Source organism: Megascapheus bottae, chromosome X (assembly GCF_031878675.1).
Source record: "Megascapheus bottae isolate mThoBot1 chromosome X, mThoBot2.hap1, whole genome shotgun sequence".
Lineage (NCBI taxonomy): Eukaryota > Metazoa > Chordata > Mammalia > Rodentia > Geomyidae > Megascapheus > Megascapheus bottae.
In genome coordinates, this window is record NC_143547.1 from 88371881 (window position 1) to 88393502 (window position 21622).

The 21622-nt window shown below is 44.3% G+C and overlaps 1 protein-coding gene across 1 annotated transcript in view; it reads right to left on the reverse strand.

Annotated features, from left to right (window-relative positions):
* Positions 1 to 10767: 10767 nt before the first annotated feature.
* Positions 10768 to 21622, reverse strand: part of Aifm1 (apoptosis inducing factor mitochondria associated 1) — a 41336-nt gene continuing 30481 nt past the window's right edge. The window contains exons 12-16 of the mRNA XM_090326087.1: positions 21291 to 21431; positions 18663 to 18805; positions 15349 to 15473; positions 11349 to 11545; positions 10768 to 11026 (exon numbers count right to left, since the gene is read on the reverse strand). Coding sequence (XP_090182213.1) covers positions 10955 to 11026; positions 11349 to 11545; positions 15349 to 15473; positions 18663 to 18805; positions 21291 to 21431 — 678 coding nt within the window. The 3' untranslated portion in view covers positions 10768 to 10954. The remainder of the gene's footprint in view (positions 11027 to 11348; positions 11546 to 15348; positions 15474 to 18662; positions 18806 to 21290; positions 21432 to 21622) is intronic.

Sequence of the window (21622 nt, forward strand, 5' to 3'; positions counted from 1 at the left end):
GGCAATGGGGGCTGTGGCATCACTCAGGCCATGTCACTTCTTTGCTCTGCATTGGGGTCTTTCCCAGCCAGGGATACTCTGCCAGGCCGAGTTCCCAAGGCGCTGCGGCCCCCGCCCTTCGCCCCCTCCCCCGCACCGCAGCATGCAGAGTCGCCTTTACAGCTCCACCTACAGGAGTGAAGCTGCAGCTGGGCCGCGGTAGGGGCGGGAACTGAAGTCCCTAGAGGAAGGGTCAGCTCTTCAGCCCTGAGTTTTTGGTTTTGCTTTTATTTTAGTTTTTGTTTTTTAATATGGCGTTCCTGGAGCTTGAACTCAAGGCCTCAATGCTGTCCCTGAGCTTCTTTTTGCTCAAGTCTCTACCACTGCACCCACAGCTCCACTTCCATTTTTCTAGTTGTAGAAAAATGTGGTCTAATTGTAGACAAGAAACCTCAAAGACTTGTCTAGGCTGACTTTGAACGGAGATCTTCAGATCTCAGCCTCCTGAGTAGCTAGGATTGCAGGCATGAGCCACCGATGCCCTGCTTTCCCTATGCTTTTTTGGTGTGTGGCCTCTTCTCACAGCCCTAGGACCAAGTGGCCAGGTCAGCACACTCTAAGGCCCCAAGAAGTACAGGGCTCCGGCAGCCTCTACTTCAGTCTCCCGTAGTTGCTCTTGCACTCTGACAAGCTTCTCGCCTCAGGCGCCACTTCTCAGCAAACAGTGAAGTCACTCTGTGCCCGAACTCGCTGACTCATGAGAATAAGACTCCTCCACCCACCCAATAGGGCACACCCCAGGAAACTTACCCTCAATTCTTTCTTTCCTGCTGCTGTCCTGTGAATCCGCCACCACCACCACCCCCCACCATAGGCGATCTAGAGCTACACTGAGCTTCCAGGAAAGATGTCCTTATTACAGTGGGGAGAGAAGTTTCAAGGAAGTTCCCATGTGCAAGGAAGGGTCCACACTTGTGTTGTAACTCTCCACTCTGTGATATTCTGGGACTCACAGAATACCTGTAGCAGGGGGATCACATTAGTCACTTTTTTACTGGAAGTGTCTGCTCAGGAGCGAATAATTGGTGATCTCTTTGCCACTCATGATCTGGGCACTGACTGAGGAGTTGACCTCGACATTAAAGTCTCCAGAACATTTTGTTCCATTGAACTGGGTTTAGGAGGGTGGAGGGACTTCAAGACCACTTCTGCCACCAAATGGGCAAGGGTGCAGGTCTGCGAGCTTTGCTCTGCTCTGGACAAAGTCATTGCCAACCTGGCTCTTCCTCCTGGAGCTTGGTACTGGATTAACCTAGGTTGAGGTAGTTTTTTACCTCATTCTTTTTTGTTTTTTGGTTGTGGGACTTGAAATTTGGGCTTGGGTGCTGTCCCTGAGCTCTTCAACTCAAGACTACCTACTACCCTACCACTAAAGACACAGTGCCACTTCTGGTTTTCTGGTGGTTAATTGAAGATAAGAGTCTCATGGACCTAAGTGCCTGGGCTGGCTTGGAACTGTAATCCTCACATTTCAGCCTCCTGAGTAGCTAGGGTTACAGGTATGACCCATGGGCTTGTACCACTACTTTGAGAATAATGGAAGGATGGAGGATTGGCTCATCTCATCAAAATTCTCCACTAGTTGCTTGGAATATTTTATAACAAGGCCTTAGGTTCAGGCCAGGGAAGGCTTCAAGTTGTAGCTCTGCTAGCCTCGGGAACACATAAATCTGCCCTTTCCTTTCTAAAGGGCATGGCTTTTAAGTGTCCTTTCTCACAAAGAGCATGTTATGGGATGGGAGAATCATTTTCACACTGCATGCAATTTATCTTTGTTGGGACAGTAACAAATAGTCCAGTGTGAAAGTGTATGTGTACCCTAGCTCATTGAATTTCAGGGCATGGCTTTGCCAAGGCCATAGTAAATGAAGAAAAACGCATGAACTAAGAGCAAGGGGGTGATATAAGAACTGGGATTCAACCTCATATGCCATGAGGTACTCTTCAGAGTCCCTATCTTGTCATCAAGTTGCTCCAAATCATGGTGGCTGTCTACTTTTCAGGAGTATAGCCTGTGTTTGCTGAGGACTAGGTTATTAAATTGGTGGGTACAGGTGCATATACAAGGATCATGGCAGAGAACAGTTGCATTGTAATGATTTCCTGGGGGAAAATTGTGAGTCTAAAGGCAAACTTTGGGAGCCAAATGATGTTGTGTTTCATGGAGCCCACTTTTAAGGCTGTCAAGCTCTCATGCAAGGGGGAGGGGGCGGGGAGGAAAAGTAGAGTGCAGTATCTTAAGTTCATATGTAACTTTCTAGGTGAAAGGGAATTGTAAGCCATCAACAGAAAGAAAGAAAGAGAAAGAAAGAAAGAAAGAAAGAAAGAAAGAAAGAAAGAAAGAAAGAAAGAAAGAAAGACCACACCAACAAACCTGTAAATCTAGTTGGACCAAAAGTGCAGCAGAGTCTTGCCCAGGAGACACTTGCCCAAGGCCTCAGGTCCATTAGCATCTTCTCTAGACCTTAGAAATGATAGACAACTGAGGCCAGGGGCAGAAGCACTAAGGGAATTTTCCATACCCAGGAGGTTAGGGCTGAAGGTGGAGAGATGATCTAGATTGTTCTGATTGTGCTCCAGATGAGGAGGTGAAGGCTAGGCAAACAACTGCCTAAGGACATGCAACCGCTGAGTGGCAGAACTGAGACTTCAATCAACAAGATTGCTCTTTCAACTGTGGCCCAGTGCTCCTGCAGGGAGCACAGGGGCATGCAGCACGTATTGGAAGTGGAGGAAGAAACAGGGGGAAATTAGGGAGGAAGACTACAAATGTTTCAAGAGGAAGGAAGGCAGAATGAAAGGCCTGAGGAAATGTGAGGAGAGGTGTGACCACATGGGGAAAAAGAACTATTCCGTCTTCTACGCTCCATGTTCTGCTTCTAGAGGTGATAGAACTTCAGAATGGAGAAAAATGGCTTGGTCAGTGAAAAAAACAAACCTAGAATAGACAGAACAGGACAATAAAGCAACCAAGGAGCCAATGAAGTCCCATTTGGAACTCTCACATCTTATTCCCAGTACTTAAGCTGCACTGGCAGTCCCTGTAGGTTTGTCTGTGTCTGTCACCTGGTTATAAAGCCATTGAAGGCTGGGACTATGTATTACTCATCTTCTTATATCCAGGGTGTAACATGGCATTATGACACGTACTAGTTGCCAGAAAATGTTTATTGACAAATAGTACGTGAATAATTTATGTATGGATTTCTAAATCCAACAGCCACATTTGGTGCTTCCTGAGCACCCTCCCTGGTGCTGGAATGCAAATGCCAAAACATCCTCGGGGGAACCTACCTGGGAATCCACGTACTTCTGTCTGCTAACCAGAGACATGACTCCAGGGCCTTCCCAAATGAGATGCATGTGGACCTTGCAGGCTCCAAAGGAGCTAAGTAAGGTCCTTTTTTTTTTGGTTAGTCCTGGGGCTTGAACTCAGGGCATGTACACTGTCCTTGGGCTTTCTCAAGGCTAGCACTAAACCACTTGAGCCACAGCGCCATTTCTGGCATTTTCTGTGTATGTGGTACCAAGGAATCAAACCCAGGGCTTTGTGCATACTAGGCAAGCACTCTACCTCTATGCCATGCTCCCGGCCCCAAGTAAGGTCTTTGAGAAGAGATAGGACTAGGCAAAAGTTCTTCCAGGTCTCTGCTGGTTAATTAATGGGTCTCAACTATATACATATATATGTTGCTGGTCTTGGGGCTTGAACTCAGGGCCTGGATGCTGTCTTTAAGCCGCTTGCTCAAGGCAACCACCTACTACTTGAGTCACAGCTTTTTCTATGATTAACTGGAGATAAGCGTCTCAGGGACTCTCCTGTCTGAGCTGACATTGAATAGGATCCTCAGACCTCAGCCTCCTACATAGCTAGGATCACAGGTGTGAACCACTGGTGCCCAGAAGACTTTTAAAATTGCTACTATAAAGGTGATGTACAGAGCGGTTACTATTGTTTCATAAGTCAAGAAGAGACTTCACTTTTAATCTCTTAAGTTGTCAGTGCCTTAAGCCAAAGACCACCAGAGGACTTTTGCAGGGGAAGGAGTTGCCTTTGTTGCTCATTGTACCAAGAGACAAGGCACAGCATGGGGTGTCTCGGGAAGAGGGTTCAACATGACTTCTTGGGTGAGGGGGCTTAGGGGGAGCGTATAAGAAAACTGAGCTTTGCTTTGGTTTGGGTGCTATTAGAAAGCAGGGGTAATTCTAGGATCAGATTGGGCATTTTATTAAATGAGTCTATTCCAGTAGGAGGGCAGCCTAGAGTGAGGCTACAGCTGTGATTGGTAAGGAAGCAAATCAGTCACATTAGCCAGGCTAGGGGTTAGTTGGTCATTTTTGTGGTTTGGGCAGTGTTCTTGTTTTTGTCTGCATTCACACATGATTATGAAGTAGTCTCGTTTTTGCCTGGATCCATCATGGTCACATAGTGGCCTTGTGTGATTCCAATGTCTTGGGAATCTGTGCCTGTCCAAAAGAACACTCAGACCTAGCCAGACCAGCTGGCGGCCATACCAAGGCCTTGCTGATAGTACCAGGCCAGCTTTTGGATGTCAAGGGCTAATTCCTTTCTTTCTCAAAATGTTCATTTTGAGATGATCCCTGATTTCCAACCGGGATTTGGCAGTCCAGTATCTAAATATTTAGACCCTCCCTGTAACTCTGACCCAGTCACACCCATGTGTCAAACCAGCCGTGCAGGGGGGACGTCATCACTGGCTTTAGACTGCATGTGTCTGTGTGTGGTTTCTGCGTACGTGTGTTTGTGCCTGCCAGAAATTCCCCGATAAGATGGGAAAGAAGCCAGAGGCAGGCTTACTTCTTCTCTGGGCCCGTAGGACTTCCCCTCTGCCCAGAGCAAGACTCTGGAATGAAGCCCCCAGTTTCAGGGTACTCATGAGGTCAGCAAAGGAGGGACAGAGGGATATTGCAGCAGCCAAATTTGAGAGGAGCGGGAAAGGGAAGGGGGAACAGTGGGAGGGGAGAGTTCCTCTGTATAAATGGGTCTCTAGAGGAGCTGCTAGTTTTCCTTCAAGGAAGCAGCCTGCAGCAAGTCACTTGTGCATCCCTTCCCCCACCCCTTTCTGTTGTCAGCCTCCTGTCTCCAAAACAGTCCTTGTTGATTAGAACAACAAAAAAAGTCACATATGTTGACCTCATCCTTCTCTCAGCGGCTTAATCTGACCTCTTTTCAATAAAACAATCCTCCTTCTCTCAGTTCCATCTTTCCAAATTTAAAGGTATTAGGACATCTGGAGTGCCTTAGACACAGCCAGGGCAAGGCTAGTGCCATTACTATGCAGTGCCAAGGTGCCATCTGACATCACTTGTAAAATGGCAAAGGCAGGCACGGTTGAAGTGGGTGGGTTTCAAATGCTTGATATTTTGGCAACGTCTTGACTCTTCTTTCCAGGGTGTGACTAGCTCTGTCCTGTACTGTGGTGTGGCCCAGCTAATCACAGACAGCTATTGAGGACCAAACCTCAACTGGTACTGCTTGCAGAGTCAGAAATCAGACCCTGTGATCTTCTGTGGCTGGGCAGATTCAAATGTATCCTGGGTAAGTGGCAAGTTGTAGCAGTGGGTGCCGTGATGGGGCTGTGAGCATCCTTCCATAAACAAACAGAATTACACAGATCAGAAGCTGTTAGACAGAAACTCACTTTTACCGTGAACCCATCACTCTTCCAGGGCATGAAGGATATGGTATGTGGTTCCCATCCTGATGGAAAAAAAATACTTTTCACGGCCGGGAGTTTGGCTTAGTGGTAGAGTGCTTGCCTCGAATGCACGAAGACCGGGGTTCGACTCCTCGGTACCACATACGTAGCAAAAAGCCAGAAGTGGTGCTGTGGCTCAAGTTGTAGAGCCCTAGCCTTGAGAAAAATCCAGGGACAGTGCTCAGGCCCTGAGCCCAAGCCCAGGACTGGAAAAAAAAACTTTTCACTTTGGAATAGCTTACAACTTAGAATGACTTAAAGAACAATGGTAATTTGGTGTTATCATGAGGTTCCATGTCTCCCCCAAACACACTCTGATGTGTAACACTGATTTAGACATTACACCAGGAACACATAACAAAAACATCTCACATAATATCACATGCATGAGTACAATTTTTGTATTCTGTATTTTAAATACAAAAGTTTTAAAAATCACAGTTAAGAGTATATTCTCTTATGTGGAAACTAAAGAAAAAAAATCAACCCAAAATAGAACAGTGATTACTAACATCTGGGAAGGATGAGGGGGTGTAGCAAAATGGAGGTTATATTTGATCACTGTACACTGGCATGTGTGGGTGAAAATATCACACAAAACCCCAATATGTACAATTAATATTAATTTTAAAAAATTGAAAAGAAAGCTAGTGACTTACGCCTGTAATCCCAGCTACTTGGGAAACTGAGATCTGAGGATCACAGTTCAAAGTCAGCCCACGCAAGAAAGTCCATGAGATTCTTATCTCCAATTAACCATCAGAAAAACTGACCAGGGGCTGGGAAATCACTAACCTTAAGCACCTGGTCCTGAGATAACACCCTGGTCCTGAGTTCAAGCCCCTGACAAAAATAAAATCAATCAAACAATAAAAAACACCTAAATTCCAAGGTATTAAGTACAACTGGAAGTTAGAGAATACAGAAATCGAGTCTGGACACTAGTGCAACCTGTACCATGCCAAGGCAAGATTTGACTTGACCTTGAAAAGTAAAGGGGGTTTGGGCATTGTAGGGGCAAAAAAAGTCACATTTTGTGTGTGTGTGTGTGTGTGTGTGTGTGCATGCGTGTGCTATGTACACATACTAAATATCATGAGAGTTGGACACCAGTAGTCTCATGTCTGTAGTCCAAACTATTCAGGAGACTGAGATCTGAGGATCAGTCATGGTTTGAACCCAACCTAAGCAGAAAGGTCCATGAGACTCAGATTTCCCATTAACCACTAAAAAAGGCAGAAGTAGAGATGTAGCTCAAGTGATAGAGTGACAGCCTTGAGCAAAAAAGTTAAGGGGCAATATCCAGGCCCCAAGTTGAAGCCCTAGTACTGGAACAAAAAAAAAAGTAAAATCATGGGGAAGGTTAGACATGCCAGATGCAGTGAGCTCATGGATTGTTATGGGACACTTTGAAGTCAATGTGCTGGTGACAGGCAGTCATTACACATTATTTTTATTTATTTAATGGCCAGTCCTGGGGCTTGAACTCCAGGCCTGGGCACTGTCTATGAGCTTATTTTGCTCAAGGCTAGTGCTCCACCACTTGAGCCACAGCACCACTGTTGGCTTTTTCTGTAGATGTGGTATGGAGGAATCAAACTGAGGGCTTTGTGCATGCTAGGTGAGCACTCTACCACCAGTCTATGCTACCAGCCCTCATTCTATACTTTTTTTTTCCAGTACTGGGCTTGAGCTCAGGGCCTGAGCACTGTCCTTGGACTTTCTCAAGGCTAGAGCTCTAGCACTTGCGCCTCAGCACCATTTCTGGCTTTATTTTTTCTATGTATGTAGTGCTGAGGAATCGAACTCGGGTCTTCATGCATGCTAGGCAAGGACTCTACCACTAGGCCAAACTCCCGGCCCCTCATTATATATACTCTTAAACAGCTGAATTGAGGCTTTGGGAAGTGATGTAGGAACACTGGTTGAGTAAGGATGGCTATTGTAATTGATCTCTCCATTTTTGATGTGTTCACAGTACTTTATCTTTCTGTGGACACACATATATATTGGACACTTCTTGCTCAAGGCTGGCGCTCTGCTTTTTCTGGGTATGTGATACCTAGGGCTTTGTGCATATTAGGCAAATACTCACCACTAGGCTATACTCCTGGACCCTGGACACATCATATTTCTTGTGCCACTAAACTGGGACTTGAACATAGTGCCTGGGTACTCTCTGTCCCTGAGCTAGTGCTTGAGCCATTTCTCCATTTCTGGCATTTTTGGTGATTAGCTGGAGGTAAGGGTCTAATGGACTTTACGGCCCAGATTGGCTTTGAACTGTGATCCTCAGATCTCAGCCTCTTGCATAGGCAGGATTATAGGCATGAGCCACCAGTGCCTAGCGACACATATTTTAGCTTCTGTAGCTACATGCCTGCATTCTACATTCACACTCACCAGTTCCTTAAAGTAATGACCATTGGGCCGGGATTTTGGCCTAGTGGTAGAGGGCTTGCCTAGCATGCACAAAGACCTGGGTTCGATTACTCGGTACCACAGACATAGAAAAAAGCCGGAGGTGGTGCTGAGGCTCAAGTGGTGGAGCTCTAGCTTTGAGAAAGTCCAAGGACAGTGCTTCAGGCCCTGAGATCAAGTCCACGACTGGCAAAAAAAAAAAAAAAGTGATGGCCGTAGCCAAGTGCAGTAGCTCATGCCTGTAATCCTAGCTACTCAGGAGGCTGAGATTTGAGGATCGCGGTTCAAAGCCAGCCCAGGAACTAAAGACCAAGAGACTTTTCTTTTTGTGGGTCACAGGGCTTGAACTCAGCCTGGGTGCTGTCCCTGAGCTCTTCGGCTCAAGGCTACCGCCCTACCCTTGAACCAAGCCGCACTTCCCAGTTTTCTGGAGTTTAATTGGAGATAAGAGTCTAAGATCCTTTTGTGCTGGGCTGGCTTTGAACCTTGATACTCAGGTTTCAGCCTCCTGAGTAGCTAGGATTACAGGCATGAGCCACCTGCTTGGCTGAGACTCTTATCTCCAATTAACCATTAGAAAACGGGAAACCGGGGCTGAGGCTCAAGGGGTAGGGCAGTAGCCTTGAAATAAAGAACTCAGGGACAGGGCCCAGGCCCAGGGTTCAAGGCCCAAGTGCCATCCCTCCCCCCCAAAAAAAGTCATGGCTGTGTTTTATTCATGCCCCATTTATGAAATGCACTGAGCTCTTAGCAGGCAATGAACAGTAATTAGATGAATCTATCACTTAATTAAAATTAACTTAATTATAATCATATACCTCATAAAGATAATAGCTGCTAAAGTATTAAATTACATATACCACTAAAATAAGACAAATGGCAATTGTCTTTTCCACTTTTGTGTGGTCCTGGATATTGAACTGAGGGCCTAGGCATTGTCCTTGAGCTGTTTTTTTTTTTTTTTTTTTGCTCAGGGCTAATGCTCTACCACTTGGTCACAGCTCTACTTCTGGCTTTTTTTGGAGACTAACTGGAGCTAGGAGTCTCATGGACTTCCCTTTCCAGGCTGTCTTTGAACTGTAATCCTCAGATCTTAGCCTGCTGCTTAGCTAGAATTGGATGTGAGACACTGCTGTCTGGCTTACAATTGGATCCTTTAAAAATGATTTTTGACACACTTCAGGAATTAAGAGTATCTTACCATTACCTATTGTAAGCAACAATTACAGCTGCATATTAATTCCCATCCCACAGGATGCTCATGTCTGTAATCCTAGTTACTTCAGGAGGCTGAGATCTGAGGATGACAGTTCAAAGACAGCCTAAGCCTAAAAGTTCTGAGATTCTTATCTCCAATCAATCATCAAAAAGCCAGAAGTGGAGCTATGGCTTAAGGGGTAGAGTGTGAGCCTTGAGCACAAAAGCTTAGAGACAGCACCTAAGCCATAAGTTCAAGCCCCAGGACCAGCACACATAAAATTCAGTTCAAAAATGATTTTTTTCCTTGCAGAAAATTTTTCTTCTTCCTTCTCTTACCATTTTTGTTTTGACTAAGATAGCCTCAAACTTGCAATCCTCTTGTCTCAGTCTCCCAAATGCTGAGATTACAAGTATATATTACTATGCCAGACTTCTAAAGCCTTCATTCTATCAGCAGTACATATTTTCTGCTATCACACCTATAGGACCAATTGGGTTTGGGGGCAGGAATTATTTGTAGTAGAGCTGGATTTATTCTGCATTTGTTTACTCATTGAACAATGTTTTTTTTTTACCTGTTCTGGGGCTTGAACTCAGGGCCTGGGTGCTGTCCCTGAGCTTTTGCTCAAGGCTAGCACTCTACCACTTGAGCCACAAGGCAATTTCTGGTTGTTTTTTCTGTTTATGTGGTACTGAGGAATGGAACCCAGGGCCTCATGTATGCTAGAAAAACACTCTACCACTAAACCCAACACCTACTATGAGCTATACAGGCTATAGCCTGTACTTCTGGAAGTATAACCATGAGCAAGACTTTAATGCCATGGTCTCTGCTTTCAGGAACCCACGAGCATAAAAAAGGATTGGGATTGGACTTGGAAAGCCAGGAAATTCTTTCTAGTCCTGGGGACTGAACTCAGGGCCTTGGGACTGTCCTTGGGCTTTCCTCAAGGCTAGTGTTCTATCACTTGACCACAGCACCACTTTTGGTTTTTTCCTATGCATGTGGTATCGAGGAATTGAACCCAGGGCTTCCTAGGCAAACACTCTACCACTAAGCAAAACTCATGGCCTTAAAGCCTTTTCTTAATATTAGGGTTTGAACTCAGGTCCTCATGTTTGCTAGGTAAGCACTCCGCTATTTGAGCCATGCACCCCTGGCTTGGAAAATGCTCACAGAGGTAGCAAACTTCCCTAGAGGAGAGGTCAGGTGTTATGGACAAAGGTGTGAAGGGGCAAGAGTTCAGAGAGTGGAATGCAGTTCAGCGTATGTAGCAGGACATTTATGGCTGAGAAAAATCATGCTCTTGTAGTGCTGTGATTTTCTTGTTGTGCTATGTGCAGCTTTCTTCTTTCACTCATTTGCCTACTTTAAAAGAGAACAGAATTTAGAAGAATCAGATTTATTTTATGATGTGAACATTAGGAATTTGCCTACGTGGCTGAAAGAAATACTCAATCATTCGTACTCATACGACAAAGAGAAAGTTCGTTGAATAGAAAAAAAAATGCTCGTTTCCACCCAATCTGCGGTCCAGGGGGAAAGAAGTGCTTGCTTGTTCCACTGTAGGGCTTCAATCTTCATGAATGTTGAAGAGTTTGGCTACTTCATTGAGATCTTCATGCTGCTCACCATCCTTAATGATCTAAGGAAGAAAGTAACAATGGGTCACTAACTCTCTCCATGTGCATACAGGCCTGGCCCACACAATGGGACTGCCTGGGCCAGTCCCGCCATACACCAGGAGTTGTGGGAACTAACCCCAAATGAGTGGCTTGCCAACTCTCAAGCCACCCCTCCAACATCTCATGAAAAAGAAGTGTTCTGGAGCCAAGGCTATGCCTTTGTTCTGCTTAGGCACAATCTGACCTGGGTGGACAATGCAGCTCAGGATACATGATGAAGTCTAGGAGTGTTTTACCACCTGCACTTTCCTTCTTCCTCTAAGGGCTCTGACAGGCACTTACCTTCCTTGCAATTGGCATTCGGTTAAAGACGTTCCACAGCACAATCCCAACCACCACTTTGTCCCTGAGGTAGAAAATGACGCCTTTGCCATAGTCCTCCCCTTGGCCAGGTGCCTGCGGGACCACAGGGATGCTAGAAGGAATAGTGATTTCGGAGGCTTCGGATTCTGTTTCACTCTCGGAGCGGATACCGGTACCTATGGTCAACCCCACAAACAAACAAAATATCAGTTAGTAGGAGCTTGGGAAATCCTAGAAGGCAAGTGTCTTTTAAGACTTGCTTAAAGCAGTTCTGTATGATTTGTCTTTCTGTGCTCATCAGTGCACACTGGCCTTATCCAGCCCTCTGCACTGACAAAATTGAGAAGCTCTTCCTTGCCAACTTCCTAGGCACTGCTCGTCTGACCCAAAGCTTCCTGCCCTTGCTGCATCATTTTCATAAGTGATGGTGATTTCCTGATATCTAGATCTCTTCAAACTGCAAAAGGTTTGCTCTTGTCCTCTGAGAAATATTCTACAGGGCTACGAGTGTGGCCCAGTGGTAGAGTGCTTGCCAAGTATGCACTAAGCACCGATTTGATTCCTCTGTACCACACCCCTGCCCCCCCAAAAGCTGGAAGTGGTACTGTGGCTCAAGTGGTAGAGCACTACCCTTGAGAAAAACCCAAGGATAGTACCCAGGCCCTAAGTTCAAACCCCAGGACTGGCAAAAAAAATTCTACAGTTGGGGCCAGAGTTTGGCCTAGTGGTAGAATGCTTGCCTGGCACACATGAAGACCTGGGTTTGATTCCTCAGTACTACATACATAGAAAAAGCCGGAAATGGTGCTGTGGCTCAAGTGGTAGAGCTCTAGCCTTGAGAAAGCCAGGACAGGGCTCAGGCCCTTAGTTCAAGCCCCAGGACGGGCAAAAATTAAAAGAAAAATTCTACAGTTGTTAGGTCCAGTATAGTAGCCATTGACCAATGTACACCTATTTCAAATTAAGTAAAACATAGAATTCGTTTTTTTTCCCTCCTTTTAAATTACCATAAAGGGTTGGGAATGTGGCTTAGTGGTAGAACGCTTGCTTAGCATGTATGATACCATAGGTTCGATTTCTCAGTTCCACAGAAACCAACAGCCACAAGTGCCACTGTGGCTCAAGTGGCAGAGTGTTAGACTTGAGCAAAAGAAGCCAGACTAGTAAAAAATACCATGCATTAGTTTTACAGGGTATTTAATTATGACATTTCCACACATGTGTACAAGGTATACAAGGTATCTTTTTTCTTTTCCTTTTTTTTTATCATAGGGCTTGAACTCACATCTTGGACACTATCCCTCAGCTTTTCTGGTCAAGGCTAGGGCTCTATCACTCTGATCCACAGATCCACTTCTGGTTTTCTGGTGATTTACTAGAGGTAAGAGTCTCATGGACTTTCCTGCCCAGGGCTGGCTTCAAATCGATATCATCAGATTTCAACCTACTGAGTAGCTAGAATTATAGACATTGAGCCATCCGAGCCTAGTAAGATATCTTGATCAATCTCATGCCCACCATCACTCTCCCCAAAATTTGTGGGCTGTTTGTGTATGCGAGTGTGTGTGTGTGTGTGTGTGTGTGTGTGCGTTGTAGGGCTTGAATTCAGGACCTGGGTGCTCTCCAAGAGCCTCTTTGTGCTGTACCATTTTGATCTATAGTTGCAGGTTTTGTTTTTTTTTTCAGTCGTGGAGCTTGAACTTTGGGTTTGGGTGCTGTCCCTGAGCTCTTCAGCTTAAGGATAGAGCTCTACCAATTTGAACCACAGTGCCAGTCTTCTGGTTTTCTGGTGGTTAATTAGTCTCATGCACTTTCTGCCTGGGCTTGCTTCAAACCGAGATACTCAGATCTCGGCCTCCTTAGCAGCTAGGGTTACAGGCGTGAGTCACCAGCTCCTGACTCTGAGGTTTTTTTGTTCAAGGCTGGTGTTACCACTTGAACCACAGGTCCACTTCCAGCTTTTTGGTGATTAATTGGAGATGAAAAGAATCACAGATTTTCTTGCGTGGGCTTGTTTCAAACCAAGATCCTCAGATTTCAGCCTCCTGAGTGCTTAGAAATAAAGATCTGAGCCCCTGGTAACCAGCTAAATTTGTGGGGGAGATGTTTGAATTTGTCCCCCCTTCTTAACCTATCTTTTTTCTGGGGCTGGGAATCGAATCTAGGGTCTTACAGATGCTAGGTAAATACTCTACCACTGAACTATAGCCCCAGCCCTTGCCATATTTCAAGTGTTTAACAGCCACATGGAGCTAATGGCTTATGTTCTAGAGAGAACAGATAAAATACTTTAATCACAGAAGTATGTTCCATTATACAAAGCAGCTCCGTGGACAATTTAGCTAAACCAGAAGGCACTTCTGTATGGAATATCATGGTGGAGGCATTTCTTTCTAGGGAGGGAAGTACATGGTGGAATGCAAGGGGCAACCTTGTTTTCTGAGAACCAGAAAGCTCTAGGTAATATTGTCAAGTAGACGGTATGGTGACATGCAGTTCACAAGCCCCTGGATCTCTGTTTTGTATCCCCTTACCAAGAGACATTAGAATTAAGGAGTATGGGCTTGGAATGTAGCTCAGAGATAGAATGCCTGCTAGCAAGTATGACCCTGAGTTCAATCCCCACTAATACCAACAAAGAAACTGCTTAGAGCCAGGTGCCAGTGGTTCATGCCTGTAGTCCTAGTTACTCTGGAGGCTGCAATCTGAGGATCATGGTTCAAAGCTAGTCTCAGCAAAAAGTCCATGAGAATTTTTTTTTGTCTAAGACTGGGACTCCAACTCTGTTTCTGATATTTGTTTTCACTCACCGCTGACACTCTATCACCAGAGCCATGCCTCCAACCCTCCATGAGTCTTAGCTTCAATTAATGAGCAAAAATCAGGAAGTGGGGTGTGGTTCAAGTGGCAGGATGTCAATCTTGAGTGAGAAAGCTAAGGGAGAGTGCCTTGGTCCTGAGTTCAAGACCCAGTATCCGCACAAAATATATTAATTAGGAAAAGGGCCTACAGACCCATATAATGCTTTGCTCTCTCCTTTTTAAATAGGAACTTGCTCTTGAAATACCACTAGCAAAAAACAGAGAGGTTAAATAACTTGAGCAAAGGTCACAAATTAGGCTGAGAACTTAATGAAAGGGGTGTATGTGGGAGAGAAGCTAATTCCATGAGAGATACCTCCCATCTGAAGAAAAGCCTGGCATCTAGATGTGACAGTGGAATTAGAGGTAGTTCAGTAACTTCTCAACCCAGTGCTTCACTACTCAGTGTCGATGGAACATAGCAAGGCCTAAGCTAAGGCTCTGATACACAGTCTTTGAGATTAGCATGAAGCAGGAAATAAAGGAAATCCAGCTGGGTGCTGGTGGCTCACGCTTATAATCCTAGCTACTCAGGAGACTGAGATCTGAGGATCAAAGTGCAAAACCAGCCTAGGCTCAAAAGTCTGTGAGACTCTTAACCACCAGAAAACTGGAAGTGGCACTATGGCTCAAGTGGTAGAGCACTAGCCTTGATCTAAAGAGCTCAGGGTCAGTGCCCAGGCCCAGAGTTCAAGCTCCAGGACAAAGAGAGAAAGAGAGAAAGAAAAAGAGACAGAGAGAGACAGAGGAAGGAAGGGAAGGGGGAGAAGAAGGAAGGGAAGGAGAGAGGAAAGGAGGGAAGGAGGGCGGGAGGGAACATCCCTAAAAAGTTCAGGCTTGTTTCATTACCTAGCTTTCCCGAAACTACAGAGACAAACCAACAGAATAACTGAGTTACAGCTGTCCACTGTCTAGGACAGACACCCACAATATTTAAGGCTGTGCTTTCACTAGTATACTTAATTTTGCCAGAGATTAAACCACTGAAGAGGACTCTGGGTTTGATTTTTGTGGAAGTGCACACACAGAGGATCTCCCTACCAGGGTCCCCTTATTGGAGAATTCATTAAAGATCACTCTTCAACATTCTTCCAAGGTAAGAGGTTGGTTTTCCTTACCTGACTGCTCTGTGGCAGATTTTGGGTTATCTTGTGCGGTTGCTTTTGCAAAAACACCCACAGTGGGTAAACTACTGTCCACGAGACCAATAGCTTCATAGCCAACATCTGGACCCAAATCACTCCTAGGGAAGGAAAAAGAAGGGTTCTGTCAAGTGACTGTATGGAAATGACATGTCAGCATTTATTTTTAAAACACTGCATTTTTGTGTGGATGTGCTAGTTCTGGGGCTTGAACTCAGGGCCATGTTGCCATCACTGAGTTTTTTGGGTTTTTTTGACAGTCCTGGGGCTTGAACTCAGTGCCGGACACTATCCTTGGATACTTTTTGCTCAAGGCCAGCACTCTGCCACTTGAGCCACAACACCACTTCTGGCTTTTTCTGTGTATGTGTTTCTGGGGAATCAAACCCAGGGGTGTGTGCATGCTAGGTGAGCACACTACCACTAGGCCACACTCCCAGCCCCGTGTTTTTTGTTGTTGGTGTTGGTTGCAGTGCTTGAACTTAGGGCCTGGTCCTCCCCTGCGCTCTTCAGCTCAAGGATAGTGCTCTACCACTTTAAGCCATAGTGTCACTTCCAGTTTTCTGGTGGTTAATTAGAGATAAGAATCTCATGGACTGGGGCCGGGAGTTTGGCCTAGTGGTGGAGTGCTTGCCTAGCATGCACGAAGACCCGGGTTCGATTCCTTGGTACCACATACTTAGAAAAAAGCCAGAAGTGGTGCTGAGGCTCAAGTGGTAGAGCTCTAGCCTTGAGAAAAATCCAAGGGCAGTGCTCAGGCCCTGAGCTTAAGCCCAGGACTGGCAAAAAAAAAAAAAGATTCTCATGGACTTTTTATGCCTGGGCTGGTTTTGAACCATTATCCTTAGATCTCAGCCTCCTGAGTAGCTAGGAATACAGGCATGAGCCACTGGCACACTGCTATCTCTGAGCTTCTTCACTCAAGGCAAGTGCTCTACCACTTGAGCCACACAGTTCCATTACTGACTTCTTGGGGTAGTAAACTGGAAATAAGACATCATACTCATTGCAGCCTCTAGGAAATCTAGGATTACAGGCCTTAGCTACCAATACCCTGGGACACTGCAGCCTAAGTCAAATAAGGACTATGGATATATAATAACTTCAGAAATGTCAAACTGATTTGCTGCCACTAGGACACCTGGCAACAACAATGAGAAAGCAGATTTATCTTTATTTTTCCATAAACCCACTACTCATATCACATATCCACTAGTGATCTAATTTTTCTGAAATTTATTCATGCTTTTTTTCCATGCTACATTTGTAGTTGGATGGGTTCTCCACCTTCACTACTCATCGTGACTTATCTTTTTTTGCCAGTCCTATGGCTTGAGCTCAGGGCCTGAGCACTGTCCTTGGGCTTTCTCAAGGCCAGAGCTCTACCACTTGAGCCACAGCACCATTTCCAACTTTTTCTAGGTATATGGTACCGAGGAATCAAATCCGTGTCTTCATGATTGCTAGGCAAGCACCCTACCACTAGGCTCCCTGCCCCTCATTGTAACTTATCTTGAACTCATCTTAAGATTTCCCTTTTGAGACTTTAAAGAGGGTTTCCTTTTGAGGACTATGTGATCTTTTTTGGTTCCATTAATCTTTATAGTAATGTCCCTAAGTCAGTTTTCTTTCTCGTTTCTTTTTGTATGCTGATATTGAGGCTTGAACTCAGAGCCCGGGTGCTATCACTTAGCTTTTACACTCAAGGCTGCTGTTTTACCATGAGAGCTACTGCTACACTTCAGATACTTTTTGTTTGTTAATTAAACATAAACAGCTCAGACTTTCTTGCCTGGGCTGCTTTGAACTGTGATTTTTCATATCTCCGCCGCCTAAAAGTAGCTAGAATTATAGGTATGAGCTATCAGCACCAAGCCAGTCGTCAGTTTAAGTCTAGCATAACATAAAAGAGGCAGTTGCAGTTATTTGGAAACTTTGATCACATCATACGTTTATTTTTTATTGTTTACTTATTTATATTATCTTTCAATAGTTGAACAAAGTGGTTTCAATGCAAAATGTCAATTTAGGTATACAATTTTTTATGAACTAGTGGAGCTTAAATCTTCTACACTCTCTTAGCTCCTTTTATTCAGTGGTGGGACTTGAATTCTGGGCCTGGGCATTGTCCCTGAGCTCTTCAACTCAAGGCTACTGCCTTATCCCTTGAGTCATTACCACTGCTTCTGGTTTTCTGGTGTTTAATTGGAGTTAGAGTCTCACAGACTTGGACTTTTATGCCTAGGCTGGCTTTGAACCATGATCCTCAGATGTCAGCCTCCTGAACAGCTAGGATTACAGGCACACGCCACTGGCACCCAGCTCTCTTAGCCTTTTTACTCCCAGTAGGTACTCTACTACTTGAACCATGCCTCCAGTTAGGGCTTTTTTGGATTAAATGGAGATAAGATTCACTTGAACTTGTTTGCCTGAAGCTTCCAACCTAAATACTCAAGTCTCAACCTCCTGAGTAGCTAGATTATAGGTGTGAGCCACCAGAGCCCAGAAACTATCTTTCGTTACTTTTCTTTCTCTCTTTCTTTCTTCCTCCCTTTCTATTTTTTTTCCCAGTCTTGAGGCTTGAACTCAGGGACTGGGCACTGTCCTTGGGTTTTTTCAAGGCTAGTGCTCTACCACTTGAGCGACAGCACCACTTCCAGCCTTTTCTGTGTATGTGGTACTGAAGAATCAAACCCAGGGCTTTGTACATGCTAGGCAAGCACTCTATTACTAGACCATGTGCCCAGCCCTTTCTTTTCCTTTTTTTTTAAATGAGCAGGGTTTTGCTAATAACAACACAGGTTGGCCTAGAACTTCTGACTATCCTGTCTCTGCCTCCTGAGTGGTGGGATTAAAGGTGTGCATCACATCGGATCACTAAACTTCCCTTTTCCAAAGAACTGCTTTATATGCCTAACTTTGAATTGCTGATCTGAAGTGTTATTATGAGCAGGCCATATTTTTTCAGTATGTTGGGCAAATAAGGGTTAACCAGAAAAGTAAATAATATATTGTTTATTCCTAACAGGGCACTTTTATACCACCGACTATAGCTCAAATTTGGAGTTATTTGGTGAAAATCACAGATGCCCTCTCCACTTATTCACCTCATCTAAATTTGGACATTTTAACCCCATGGCCACTTGGGGCTAGTGGCCATTACATGGAATAGAATCATTCCAATCACTATAAAGCTAACTGGCCCACAAAGAAACAAAACTATTACTCTATGCTATGATCTTATTAATAATGAGCTTTAACCACAATTGAGTGCCCAAGGTACAGATTACCAGAACATTGACTGATGCCAGTATGGCTTAGCAGCTCCGGTCATGTTTTCTCCAGCCAGTCTTCCACTCACAACAGCATGATCATGGTGTTCCACTCGCCTCCTACCCAACTTTATATCATAGAAGCAGGCAGCATCTCCTGCCTGTGGATATATACAACAGGAATACATGATTTAACAAAAATCACTCTATAAACATTTGAGGCTCAAAGGACCTTTTCAATTGGATAACTAATGTTTTTTCCTGAATACACTAGAATGATACCTAAATTACCAAAAAGTTATGATTCCACTGTGTGTGTGTGTGTGTGTGTGTGTGTGTGTGTGCGCGTGTGTGTGTCTATGTTGGTCTGAGTACTATCATTGCGCAATTTTGCTTAAGGGTAGTGACCTACCACTTGAGTCACAGCTCCACTTCTGGCTTTTTTTCAGTTCTGGGGCTTGAACTCAGTGTCTGGGCACTTTCCCTGAGTTTCTTTTGCTCAAGGTTAGCACTCTACAACTTGAGCCACAGAGTCACTTCCAGCTTTTTCTGTGTATGTGGTAGTGAGGAATCAAACCCAGGGCTTCATGCATGCTACCAAGCACTCTACCAAGTCACATTTCCAGTCCCACTTCTAGCTTTTCTCTGGTGGCTAATTGGAGATAAGAGTCTCACAGACTTTCAGTACTTGAACCCTGATTGTTAGATGTCAGCCTCCTGGGTTGTAAGCCACTAGCACCCTGCTACCATTCCACTTTTTTTGCCAGTCCTGGGGTTGAACTCAGAGTTTGAGACCTATCCCTGGTGATTAATTAGAAATAAGAGTCTTATGGACTTTCCTGCCTGGGCTGGCTTTGAACTGTAAAACTGAGATCTCAGCCCCCGAGTAGCTAGGATTACAGGTGAGTCTCCAGTGCCTCACTCCATTACACGTTTTAAAAGGAACTTCTACTTCCAGAAACGGAATTGAAATCTCCCTTCCCTTCAGTTTATGTATACTTGGTTCTGCTTATTCTGTCCTTACAAGACAGACTACTTGATAACTCTGATTTGCTGAAATTACAGGTATGCACTACCATTCTTGGCTCACAATATTCCCTTCTGTATCTGGAAGCCAATTTTTAGATATAACTGCCTTGCATGTAGAAATCTTGTCTAAGCTAAGGGTTTTTAAGTCATTATTTCATATTCCCGCAACAACTGTTTATGGAATATTTACCATATATAAAAGCATTATCCTATCTGGGTTGCTAAGCTCAAATGGACACTAGCCTTGCCTAAGAACAATGTAGAATTAGTACAGCACCGTTCATAACCACAGAGCAATGTAAACAAGTAATGTGACTGAGAGAGTAGAGAGTCAACAAAGTGAGTGGTTCAGAAGACTACAAGAACCCCAGCCAGGGGAGAGCTGCATGGTATGAGTTCTGTAACCTTTATTCACACTTATGGCTATTCGAGCTTCCCTAAAGCAACCTAAAAATCCAGCAAATGAGCAATGGCAAAGTAAACTATGAAATCCACTTAATGGAATATTATATAGCTATTAAATTGTTTACAAAGTGTGAAACAACATGAAAAATGCTCACATTTACTCTAAGTGAAAAAGAACAGAATACAAATGTTTATATATAGTATGTTCACCTCAACCATGTAGAACAAAGAAAAGAACTCGCACAAGGAAACAAAGGGAAAGAAATACACTAAAACATTCAAAATTACTGCAAGTGACTGCCCTCTTTCTCCTTCATGGCTGGGTCTTCTGTGCTTAATGCATATTACTTTTATATCAGATTTAACCAGTACATTTAATCTTTCTTTTATGTGTATATGTGTGTGCTTGTATTGGGCTTGAACTCAGTGTCTGTCCATTAGCTTTTTGTTCATGGCTGGTTCTCTACCATTTGAGCCACAGCTCTTCTTGTGGCTTTTTGCTGTTTAATTCAAGGTAAGAGTGTCACAGATATTACCGCCTGAGTTGGGTTCAAACCATAATCCTCAGATCTCAGCCTCCTGAGTAGCTATGATTACAGGCATGAACCACTACCTGGCTCATTTTATTTTAAATGAAAAAAGGCAATCTTCAGAGAGAAAAATATCCCTTTAAGTCTCCTATGTCCTTAGTTACAGAAGCCATGCTCAAACACAACACTCTTGTAATGAACTGACAATGAGGAAATTATCTCATGGGTCCTATATACTAGTCTTGTTAGTGTCATAATAGGTTTTCCAAAATAGCTAAAAATAATACATAAGGACAATGAACAGAGTGATGTTGTGATGTTCCTTTCCAGCGAACATGTTACAAAATGAACTCATCATCCAGTCCCTGGACTTGGCATTTGAGCCACAGGAACAGCACATCCCTGTGAAAGCTGTGCATATGTCTACCAAGATTTATGCCATGACTGTTGCCAACATGTACAAGAGTTCAGTTCCTATAGGCATACATACTGTTCTCATCTACTAACTTGCAGATGAAGCCATACTTGTTTTCCTCATGGAAGTAATTCACAAATTTCTATTCTCTCTCCTCAGTCTCTAATCACTTTCACCCGATTTGGTTACCTGTCAATGAGCCTTAGCATACTAGCTGCCTGACCTGCCCATAAGCAATCATGCCTGGTCATGCTATAGCACACTTACCACCCAGATGTTAGAGCGTGCTTGTAGCTCTGCATTTACTCGGAAGCCACCAAAATCTGAGTCTATTTCCAGTCCACCAGTCTTGGCCAACTCAACATTGGGCTCCAAGCCCACAGCTGCCACTATGTGGTCAGTTTCTACCTGAGGCAAAAAAAGAAATTTAGTCAATTACCAGTTTCTACTTGTGACTATTGAGATAATAATTGCACACATTGACGTTAAGAATCAGTTTCCCTCGAATAAGTAACAGTTTAACAAAATGAATGCCAAGAAACTAAAATATTAATTGTGAGGTAGTGAGATGCAAAGGGCAGGGGGGTAGTTAAACGGAA